This window comes from Rhinolophus ferrumequinum, chromosome X (genome assembly GCF_004115265.2).
Source record: "Rhinolophus ferrumequinum isolate MPI-CBG mRhiFer1 chromosome X, mRhiFer1_v1.p, whole genome shotgun sequence".
Lineage (NCBI taxonomy): Eukaryota > Metazoa > Chordata > Mammalia > Chiroptera > Rhinolophidae > Rhinolophus > Rhinolophus ferrumequinum.
Genome location: NC_046284.1, coordinates 6429872 through 6440994, shown reverse-complemented (window position 1 = coordinate 6440994; position 11123 = coordinate 6429872). Strand labels below are relative to the sequence as shown.

At 58.5% G+C, this 11123-nt stretch overlaps 1 protein-coding gene across 4 annotated transcripts; it reads right to left on the bottom strand.

Annotated features, from left to right (window-relative positions):
• Positions 1 to 1136: 1136 nt before the first annotated feature.
• On the bottom strand, positions 1137 to 10048 carry IRAK1 (interleukin 1 receptor associated kinase 1). Of its 4 annotated transcripts, none has more exons than XM_033113066.1 (14): positions 9865 to 10048; positions 9614 to 9781; positions 9385 to 9516; positions 9163 to 9266; positions 8791 to 8979; positions 8490 to 8554; positions 8189 to 8303; positions 7309 to 7427; positions 6610 to 6817; positions 6231 to 6296; positions 4471 to 4707; positions 3329 to 3764; positions 2746 to 2889; positions 1137 to 2246 (listed from the first exon to the last, which is right to left on the bottom strand). In XM_033113066.1, the coding sequence occupies exons 1-14, from the start codon at positions 9998 to 10000 to the stop codon at positions 2185 to 2187; spliced, it is 2181 nt and encodes a 726-aa protein (XP_032968957.1). In that variant the 5' UTR covers positions 10001 to 10048; the 3' UTR covers positions 1137 to 2184. The 4 variants fall into 4 exon arrangements, with proteins under 4 accessions (XP_032968957.1, XP_032968980.1, XP_032968965.1 ...); XM_033113089.1 differs by having other exon boundaries at positions 3563 to 3764; XM_033113074.1 differs by having other exon boundaries at positions 8791 to 8976.
• Between the last annotated feature and the right edge of the window lie 1075 nt (positions 10049 to 11123).

The following is an 11123-nucleotide window of genomic DNA, read 5'->3' as shown; positions in this document are numbered from 1 at the left end:
ACCAATATCAGGAATGAAAGAGGGGATGTCCCTACAGAATCTACAGACATAAAAGGATGATAAAGGGGGATTATTAACTTTATGCCAATTTAGATGAAATGGGAAAATTCCTTGAAAGACACAAACTACTAAAACTGACACACAAAGACGCAGAAAATCCGAATGGTCCAATAGCTAACCGAAGACATTGAATTTGCAATTAAAAACCTTCCCACAAAGAAAACTCCAGGTACAGATGGCTTCACTGGTGAATCCATCAAACATTTAAAGAAATCGACAGCAAGCATACGCAACCCTTGAAGAACATAAGGGTACACGTTCCACTTTATGAGGCTCTGATACCAGAAACAGATATTATCAGACAACTGCAGATCAATATCCCTCATGAATATAGATGCCAAAATTCTGAAGAGATTAGCAAATGGAATTCAGCAATATATAAGGGTAACACATGACCAAGTGCTCTTTTTATCTAGGGAATGCAAAGTTGGTTTAATATTTGAAAATCAGTTGATGTGGTTCACCACACTGACAAAATATACCTACGACAATCCTATAGCTAGCATCAGACTTAATGGTAAGACACAACTCTGCACCTACCGTACGATTGAGAACAAGGCAAGGATGTCCACGTTCACCACTTCTATTTAACATTTGACTAGAGGCCCTAGCCAGTGCTATAAGAGAAGAAAAAGAAATAAAAGACAGATTGGAAAGGACGTGGTACATTTGCAGATGAAATGATTGTGTATATAGACTATCCCAAGGTATTTACCAAAAAACTGCTACAGCTAGTAAGTGAATTTAAGCAAGGTCACAGAATATAAAGCCAATATACAAAACGCAATTGTATTTCTATACACTATCAATGACCAATTAGAATATGAAGATACCATTTACAATAGTATCAGAATCCTTAAAATACACAGGGAAAATTTAACAACCCGTGCAATTACTGTTGGGTAGTAGTGTTGTGGATCTGCCACCAGTATGGTGGCTTCCTTTGAGTGGAAACAAGAGCCTCCAGAGGATGTGGGGCGGTCTGATGTTTGGGGCTGGACAGTCAAGAACGCTGAGTTGAAAAGCATTCGAAAAGCTTGAGGCTTTCAGTGCAACAAATTCCACAAGCATAGCCAGAGATCGAAACATAAGCTTTTATTACTCCAGGACAACTTGGACTCATCAATGCCTAGTTTCGTGGGGCATGTAGTGTGACTTATGATTGTGGGCACAAAATCATTGTAAGCCTGTGCTACAGCCCTGGGCCACTTTCGAAGACAGTTATAGGAAATCTCACTTGCTTCTAAAACTGTGACTCCTATTTTTTCCCTCTTTCTCTGCCTTGTTCCCAACTTCTCGCCTTGGGGCTTCTTACTGTCTGCGTAACACAGGACTTGGGCCTAGGCGAACCTTGGGTAGTGGTCCCTCTGTCACCATCAGTGCCTGGGCCTGATGCTTGGATTGGTACCAGTCTGTAGCACTCAGGGGTGGCCTGGCTAGCAGGTGTCACAGTAGGCTAGCTTGCAGCTCCTTGGTGAAGCCTACAGACACTGGCCTGATGGGGGCGCTACCGGACTTTCTGGGCTAGCTCAGAACCCTCACTCCTAGCTAGTGGGCTGAACCACAGGACAGCCACACCTCACTCTTCCACATTACAGGCGGCTGGGAGGGCCGTGGCCTCATCTGCTCTGTTCTAGAGTGGCCGCTTTCCCCCAGGGCTTCAGCAAAGTACAAGGAGAGGGGCCCAGGGCAGCTGCGGTAGGCCTGGTCTGCAAACGCCCTGCCCAGCTGTCAGAGGAGCCGGCTCCTCACTGCATCCCTCATTACCTGTGGTCCTACCCACCTTTCCTCTCTGGCCTGTGCAGCCAGCTGCCTTCAGACATGCATTCCTCCTCTACACACCCCTCCCACGACATTGGCTTTCCTCTCCCCCAAATGCTGGACTAAAGGAAGGCCTTTGAGATAGCCTTCCCTACTGACAGCTTCCTGCAGCCAGCCCAGGTGACTCTCAGCCCAGCCTGTGTCCACATCCCTACAGTACAGGGGTCACCACCTGCTCTCCCCTGCAAGGCTGGGGCCCCCACCCCTACTGCCCACGGGCTCCTGAGGGTTCGCGCGCCATGAGAACTTCCGACCATGAGAACTTTGACTTCTGGGTTTGGGGGATCTGCCCAGGTGAACAGATCAGCTCTGAAATTCATCACTCTCTTCTGGGGCCTGCCTGTTTTGGTGTCCCAGGCCCAAGCCTGCAGGAGGAGGAGGAAATGGCAGTTAGTGAATGGGAGGGTCCTTGGCTGCCAGAGGGCTGGTTTGAGGGCTGGGCCATCGCTCCACCTCAGCTCCGGGGGTGCTCTCTGAAATGAGGGGTTTCTATTCCTAAGCAGTGCTTCTTCAAATAGCACCTGGAATGGAAAATGCCTACTGGGGCTTCGTATGTTCTGGAAGCGTAGGGGACACTGGCATCCCCAGGCTAAGGGAAGTTATTGTTGTCAGGAGAAGGTGAAGGAGCTGGGACAGAGCTTTTCCCGGAATACGCAACTCCCCAAGGGAGGCGTGGGGGCAGGCTGGGCTTCTAGCCATTTTAGAAGAGGTGGGTGGCCTGCCTTTGCACTGTCCCATGGCCTCGGGAACAGGGACCTTGTCCGTGCATGGTCAGAAAACACTGCTCTTTGGAGCTAGCACGAAGAAGCGTGCCTCAGTGGGCACAGAGGCCAGCCATCCAACTGCAGAGCGCACACAGGGTACCTGGGAGGGAGCTTGACGACAGCAGCTGCAGGCTGTCCAGTACCCCGTCCTCATACAAGGCCAGCTTCTGCACCATCTTCTGTCGGGCTGGGTTGATGACAATCTGCGGTGGCCGTGATGATGCAGAGCTGCCCAGGAGTGATCCTGGGATGGAGAGAGCGCCCTCTTAGCTTCAGGGACTGTTGTACCTGGGAACTCCTTGCTGATACTTCTGCCCTCATAAGTCTTCCCGGCCCCCAGCCTAGCTCCCTGCCCCGGCTCCCAGCTAGGCGAGGAGCCTGGTCCTGGACAGAGCCTTCCTTGTTCCCAGCTTTCAGGAAGCGAGCTCCTGGTCTCTTCTCACCCACCTGGGGAGGGGGACATGGTTTGGGGACAGGAGATAGCAGTGGGCGGTCCTCTGCACCCCTTTCCAAGGCCAGGCAGGCCACCTGCCCCAAGACAGTGGCCTGGAGCTTGCTAAGGACAGAGTGAGCTTAATGGTAGGCCCCAGGTCTCTCCTCCCAGAAGGCCGGGGGTGAGGAGTACGGGGACTGTTGCCAAAGAAGGTCCCGGGTCCCTATTCTGGGTACCTGTCCCTAGCTACCTTCCACAGCTGGGGGCTGGGGCTCCGGGCCACTCCCCCATCTTGACTCTGGGGTGGCGCCCCCTTGAGTACAGCCAGCTTGCCCGAGGGGTGCTGGGGCCCACACGGCGGCCCCCTCTCCAGGGCTGCCTGGCAGGGCTGGGCCTGGGGGACAGCTCGCGGTCAGGTGCCAGGAATGCAGGACAGCAGACAGGCCGGACACACTCTCATCACTCTCCACGGGCTGGTTGGGACCTTTCTGAAGCTGCTCTGTAGCCTGGGCTGGGGTTCCTGAGGGCACTGCCGGGGGCTGCCATGGGCTGGCACTGCTTGGGGCACTGCTGGTGGTGGACATGTAGGAGTTCTCCTGTGGGGAAGGGGGGCCGTGGCTAGCAGTGTCTGGCCCCAAGGACGGCCCTGCCACTGCTGCCTGAAGCTTCTCCAGCCTCTCGTACACCTGCAAGGAGAGAGAGGGGTCTCAGGGTGAGGGGCCCTGGGTCAGGCTCTACCCTGCTACCAGGTAGGCCAGGGCTGGCCATGAAAACCAGTCACATCCCTCACAGAAGACAGCGAAACTACAAGGCTGCTCCAGGTCATCTGTGACCTACCTTGGGGCTTGGGCTGCCACCCCAAGCCCCTCACAGCTGCTCTGGAGGCTGTGGGGACCACTAAGCTGGCACACCTTACAGCTGGGAAAGCTCTGTCCCTTTGTCCCTGCCAGAAGGAACACTGAGAGTCTACAGCCACCAAAGCTAAGGACTGAGAATGGCTTCTGTCTTCTAGAAACCGAATCTCAGTGTCCTGCTGCCCTCAAATGGGGCTTCTGTATTCTCAACTGTCAAAGGGTAAGGGTGGGGGTGACAGACAGGGAGGGAACAGAAAAAGGCAGATGCAGTGGCAAGGTATACCCAGAAGGGGGCGCAAGAAAAGCCCTTTGCCTCTCTATATACCAGGTGGGGTTCAGTGGGGCTCCGGCCGCCGCAGGCAGAATCGGAAGGGCAAGTAAGGAATTGTTTGGAAACTCTGCCTCCAGAAAGAGGTCTCGCAGGTGCTGTGTTTGGCTCACTACAGGACAGCGCCACAAATTTGGTCTCCAGCAGGCCACTGTCCCCCATGGGCAATGGGTACCTCAAATGCTTCCTGTCCCTCCCTTGCCAGGATACCTGGGTCATGGGGGGTCTCCTCTTAGCTCGGCGGTGTAGACAGCAGCAAGCCAGCTGGCCCAGGGCCAGGCCCAGCTCGGGTGGGCATGGCCCAGGCCTGGGGTCCACGTGCTTCTTGTACATCTGGGCGGCGATCGGAGCAGCCCAGGCATCTGTGGCTGCACCTGCTTGGGACGTGCTCTGGGTGCTTTTCAGGGCCAGCCCGACCTCCTCAGCCTCTTCTTCAACCAGGTCTTTCTGTGGGACAGATACAGTGAGCATGGCCACTGGGTGGGGGGGTGTGTATGTGTGTGTGTGCGCGCGCGCGCACCTTCAGCCACATTCCCCAGGCCCTCGGTCACTGACGCCTGTGGTCTTTCTTTGGGTTGATAAAGCACCCACTGTATGCCCAGCACCAACAAACAGAACAGCCTGGGCTTGCCTTCACAGAACAGACTTTCTGGAGGGGAGAAACGCCAACAACAAGTCTATAGAGCAATGGAAAACTGTAGTGGGGGCCCATGGGCCTTTTGACCGCGGCCTGAGCGAGTGGCACCTGAGTTGGGATCCAAAAGCATGAATTAGCCGGAGAGAGCAGAGCCGAGAAAGGAGTGTCCCACGGACAGGCACCCCAGGATGGAAACAGGATCCAAGGCCACCTTGTGTTCCGAGATGGGAAGGGCCAGGGGGGATCACCTGAGTGGGGGGCGGCCTTTCAGGCCCTAGGACAGGCAGCAGGGAGCCTGGAGGACACAGAGAAGGCTGGCGATGATGGCAGGACCCGGCCAGTTGTGGCATTCAGGCATTGGGCCTTCACCCCAAGCACAGTGGGAAGGCAGAGGGGCTTCCACGATCTCTTTGTGTTTTAGAAAGATTGCTTTGGCCGCAGCACAGGGAACAAACAGGAAGGATCCAAAGAAAACCAAAGAAAGACCCCTGAGGAGCCTGGGGCAGTGATGACAACATGGACAGCAGCCCCACTCGGATGCGCCAATGAGTGTGGAAGGTGAAGGAAGGAGGGCTCCCGTCTGGCTTCCCGGTTCCAGACCTGCTGAGACCCGGTAATAGACAGAAAGAGCCCCAAGCCAGGAGAAGCAGCTAGAGGTGTGCCAGTTGGTCAAGTGGGAAGGGCAAATGTTGACCGAACAAGTTCTGGGCCCAGGAAGTAGCTAAGCAATGCACGGGCCTTAAGTCTGTTTGCACATGGCGAACGGGGCCCAGCAGAGTAGGGATTCGTACCAAGACCACTGTCAAGCTGGGACTGGAACCCAGCTCCCCTGTGTTCTGGCCCCACCTCAGTCCTTGGCGAGGCAGAGAGGAACCAAGGAGTCGGTGGGGGCGGCTCAGCCCTGCCTCCTCAACGAGGAGCGTTCATCTGCAGCGTTCCCGGAGGGGCCCAAGAGAAGGCTTCCCAGAGCTGGCAAATCTCCGCCACAGCCTCCCACATGCCCGTGTTCTGTTTCCCACTATAGCTTCCGGTGCCAGAACACTGGGACTGCCCTGCTAGGATACCCTCTTCCCTGTCCCCAGCCCAGGTGGGGTCTGCAAAGGCCCAGTGCACCTACAGAAGAAAGAAAGGTTTCTCCCCGGCAAGGTAAAGGAAGCTGTTTGGGGCCTTGCCTACTTTCAAAGATGAGTCAGCAGCAGCAGAGGTTGGTTTCTGTGAGGTGCTGCATTCCAGACCATTCCACCCTCCAGGGCTGCACCTGTTGGCTGTCAGGAGCAGCACCTCCCTGCCCCCCGTCCCTCCCTGCCGGCCTGCCTCGCCTCAGGAAGCTCACCAGATACTTGGTCTTGGCACCATGCGTCCTCACAGCCCGCTGGCCGGCCAGCGTCTCCAGAACTACCTGGAGAGAGGGCAGGATGGAGAGCATAGCAGTGGCTTCTGGGAGGGCACCGCCCCGGGACTTGGCAGGGAGGGCTGTGTGCAGAGGGGGCTTGTAAGGTGGATGGAGTGGCGTGGCCCTTGGATGGCTGGGTCAGGACCGGCTCCTCACAGGGACAGAGACATGTTATGGGACTCAAATCTCGGCGGTTTGGAGCACGGACTTGAAGACCTGCCAGGTTGGCCTCTGGCTCCACATGGAATTCTCCAGGCCCTCCTGCCTTGGCCTGGCTGCAGCTCCCAGCCCTCCAGCCAGCAGAGGGGCCGTGGCTCACCACGCCGAAGCTGAAGGTATCGGTGTCCACGGCCAACCTCCCGGTCTTGATGTACTCCTCAGGCAGGTAGGCCAGGGTGCCACGCACGGTCCGAGTCCGGGCCACACTGCTGCTCTGGCCAGGGGTGGCCCCTGCAAAACGGCTGAGACGGGCCAGGCCGAAGTCTCCTAGTTTAGGCAGCAGTCTATCATCCAGAAGGACGTTGGAACTTAGGGGAGAAGGGAACCGTGTCAGCCAGGCCCTGGCCCCAGCTCGCTCTGCCCCCCCGACACCTGCCTGGCCCTGACGTCATCGGACTTCGGACTGCCAACCTGCACCCTGCTCACAGAAAGCGACTAGTGCTGCTGGATCATTCCAGCTTCCTTAGAGTCTCCAAGCAAGCAGAGCCCAGTGCACCCTTGCACAGCTCGGCCCCACGAGTGGGGCATCCTTGGACTCCGCTTCCACACCTGTCCCACCCATGCCAGTTACTCGTTACCCAGGGCCCCTAGCTCTGACGTCCCGTCCCAGGGCTGCACCATCCCCACCTCTGCCTCGAGCAGGAGAGGGCAGACCTATTTTCATGGGGGCACTCAGGGCAGGGTTCCTGGGGACCAGACGCTCTGCTGGTGGAAGGTTTGGGGGCATCATGGGCTTGCCATGGACTCCGCCCCTGCAGCTCTCAGGGGACCCAGGGGACTAGCTGTTTCCCCTCCTCACCTCTTGACGTCTCCGTGGATGAGGCTGGGACTGTCCTGATGTAAAAACTGAATCGCCCGGGCGGTGCCCAGAAGGATGTCCAGGCGCTGAGGCCAGGAGAGTGGGGAGCAGGCCCGGGCCTGGAGCAGCAGAGGGAGCAAAGGGGCACAGGGGGTGCTGGGCGCCACCATTCCTTGACCCCAACCCTCCCTCCACCTGTCACCACGGGGTCTGGACAAGCACTTCACTCTCTGGGACTGTTTCTCCTTCTGAAAAATGAGGAGCAAAATCTCCATGAGTTATATTACAAGAGGAGCGAGATTAAGCTATTCCCACTGCTTTGTAAAGCATGCTGGGAAAATGGCTGAGAATGTGCTTTCCAGAGTCATCACAGAATTCCGCGGTCCTCAGTTCCTGAAGTTCATTCATTTGTCCCAGGGCGATCAGGATGTCACTGGAGGCTTTCTCTCCACTTCTCCCAACACAGTGTGCAGTTCGCCCTTGAGTCTTGTGGGTGTCTCGCTAGACAGGGCCCAACTGTGGGTCCAGACAGTGCAGCCTGCTGCCACTGCCCCATTTCCCCAAGAGCAATACTGACAAGACCCTTCAGCTACTCTGCTTGCAAAGGGAAGAAGCCCGAGTCAGGTTACTCGGAGTCAATAACCCCATTTTCAGAGGTACCATGGTCCCAGGCTCCTGGGCACGCAGAACAGCCAGGAAGAGGCCATGGGAAAGAGTTCTGGGGCAAACGACATCGCACCTTGGGCCAAACCCTGAGCCTAGGCCCTGCCTGCCGGTGAGACCCACTCACGGAGGCTGAGAGCTCAGGCGCTAGGCCCCATGCCCCACACCACTCAGACGCTGTGGGTCTGGGGAAACGTGCCGGGCCAGGTAAGACTACCTGGAAATGGAGGCGGTCTTCCAGGGAGCCATTGGGCAGGAAGCCATAGACGAGGCAGTAGTAGCCACTTTGAGCACAGTAGCCAGCAAAGTCCACGATGTTTGGGTGACGAAACCTGCTTGGAAAATTGGGGCCTGAGTGCTCTGCCACCCAGTCTCCACCGCGCTTTCCATATGGCTGTGTCAGTCGGGGGTGGGCAGTCCCTGCTGGTTTCTCAGCTAGGCTGGGCATGGCAAGCTTCGGGGGCCTGAGGGAGCCAGATCCCGTGGTGCATGGTCCTAGAGGGACATCCCAGGCTCACCGTGACAGCTGCTCCACTTCTGTCAGGAAGCTCTGCTTCACAGTGGTCCACTCCAGGTCTGCCTCCTGGAGCCCCCAGGGAAAACGGGGGAAGAGGGGCAGCATGAGGCTCTTGCAGCCAAGGTTCGATGGCCACTCCCAGTGCCATCTGTCCTGGGCCCAGAACAACCAAGGGGCTGGGGGGGGGCTTGAGCTGGGGAATCAGAGGGCTGAAGGAGCTGTGTGGGAAGCAGGGGGTTGGACCAGAAAAGTGAGGGTCTGCTGCTGGCCCTCCAGGGCCCTCGCTGGGATGCTAAACCCACCTCCTTCAGCTTCTTCACTGCATACACTGTGTTCCTCAGCACAGCCCGGTACACACACCCAAAGCCACCCTCTCCGATCTTCAGCTCCTCTGAGAAGTTGTGGGTGCCCTGGGAAATCTCATGGAGGGGCCAGCAGAATGGAGAGGGGTGGGTACCTTGCAGGAGGGACACTGGGTTCCCTGCGCTCTGCTGTGGGAAGAGACCCCAATCAGGTAAGGTCCTGTCTCCTCCCCTCTGCCCTGGCCACAAGCTACCTCCATCCCAGTTGCCTCCCAGCTGGCCCTGCTGGGCTGGCTGGGGATCCCTGGTGTACCAAAGACTGGGTTTCTTGTTACTTGTTTGGAACCTTTCCTGGGGACAGGACCCACCTACCTTGGTAGAAGAGGATAGAGGTGGTGGTGGTGGTGGCCGGAGGGCAGCAGGGCTTGGGACACGGCCGATCTCAGGCCCAGAATGAGCCTGGAAGCCTGGAAAAGCTTCGTAAAGACACCAGTGAGAGGCAGGCAGAGACCAGGGGCAGGATCTACAGCCATGGCCATGGTCAAGGTGGCCCTTTTCTCAGGTCCATCAAGCCCAACACTAGGGCTGTCTTACCTGGGGAGAGGAGAGTGGAGGCTGACGACTGCAACTTCCCGGGGCTGGGGGCCTCTGCTTCAGAGGGTGCAGAGAGGCTGCTGGGTCTCGGGGAGGTGGTGCTGGAGGGTGGGAGGGGGGCGGGAGGGTGCCCTGGGACGTCAAAGACAGAAAGGATGGTTAGGCCCAGGCAGGGGGAGGGGCCCCGTGAGAGGCCTCCGGTCCTGGGGTCCCGGAGCCGCGCACTCACAAGCCGTGATGATGTCCCGCGCGCGGAGCAACTGCAGGTGCGTGAGGATGCGCACGAGGTCGGCCACGCGGGCGTTGCGGTTGATCCAGGGCCACAGGACGCTGGCCGTGCGCTGCCCGGAGCGTTCGCACAGCCGCAGCTCGGTCTGGTCGCGAACAATCAGGGCGGCTGCGGGGTGGGGTGCGTCAGGCTTGGGCGCTGGGTCCCGCGCGCCCCCCGCCCCGCAGGTCCGCCGGCCCGACGCCACCCACCAAACTGGCACCAGTCGCTGGGCTCCAGGGCGTCCATCACTTTGTAGAAGCGGCACATGACCCAGGGCGGCACCTCGTACAAGAAGTGCTGTGCGCCCGGGGCCGCGGCTTCCTCCGGGCCCGGCCCCCCGGCCATGGCCGCCGCCGCTGCCGCCGCCGCCGGGCCGGGGCCTCTCGGGGCCTTCCGGGGCCACGGCGGGCGCGGGCCTCGGCCGGCCGGGTCCGCAAACACTGACTCACTTCCCCTTTAAGCCGTCCTCGTGCGACGCCCGCCGGGGCGGAAGGGGCGGTACCCGAGACTCCGCCATCTTGCCCGCTGCCGCGGCCGCCGCGGCCACCGCGGCCCTCGGCCACACGGGGGCGCCACAAGCGGTCCCTTCCCGCGGAGGCAGCGCCACTGCGCGGGGCCAGGCGGGCAGGGCGGGCTTCCAGGAGGAGGGGTCGTCTGAGTGGGGCTCTGACGGATGGAGGAGAGCCGTTCTCAGCAAAGAGGACGGAGGCCATGAGGACGTCAGCCGCTGGGACGTCCCCTTAAGACGTGTCGACTTTATTTGGAGACAATGGAGAGCCGTCAGAGATGCTGGAGGGACAGGGTCAGATGGGGGTTCCACAAAGGCCCCACTCCCACCCCCTGCTCACTCCCGTCAGCTGGCCCGTGAGGTCGGGTGCAGGGAGAACGGTTTGGAAGCTCGTACCCGCAGGCTGCCCCGGCTCAGAGCATTTCCGCCCACCTCCTGTGCCCTGGATCCCGTCTTTTCCCTCCTGCAGGCACCTGCATCAGCAATTGTTACCTCGTAGCAATATCTGCCACTCTTCCTTCTTTGCTGGCTCCTTCCCACTAGCACATGAACCGTGCTTGTCTCTCTTAAAAACAAGGTTTCAGCTCCTCTTGTCCCTCTTCCCTCTCGTGATCACGTTTCTGGCTCAGTCTGCGCTCCCCCTGCGAGGGCGGCAGTCAGGCCTCTCTCTCCCACTCTCTTTTCTGAGGCAGTGGCCAGGCACCAAGCTCAGTTTGGCGTCTGGGTCATATTTGTCTCTCTTGCCCATTCCCATAGTGCTCTGCAGCCTCCATGGCTCCACTCCGCATCAGCAGCCACTATGTTCCTGTCTTCTCCCCAAACATGTCCGGAGTCCATCTCCTCCCCATGGGCCCACTGCCTTCACTACTACCTCTTACCTGGATGAATTTGCCGGCTCCCTCATGGCTTCCGCGCCTCATGTCTGCCTGGGTGCTCCTCCTCTGGCACAAATCAAGCCAC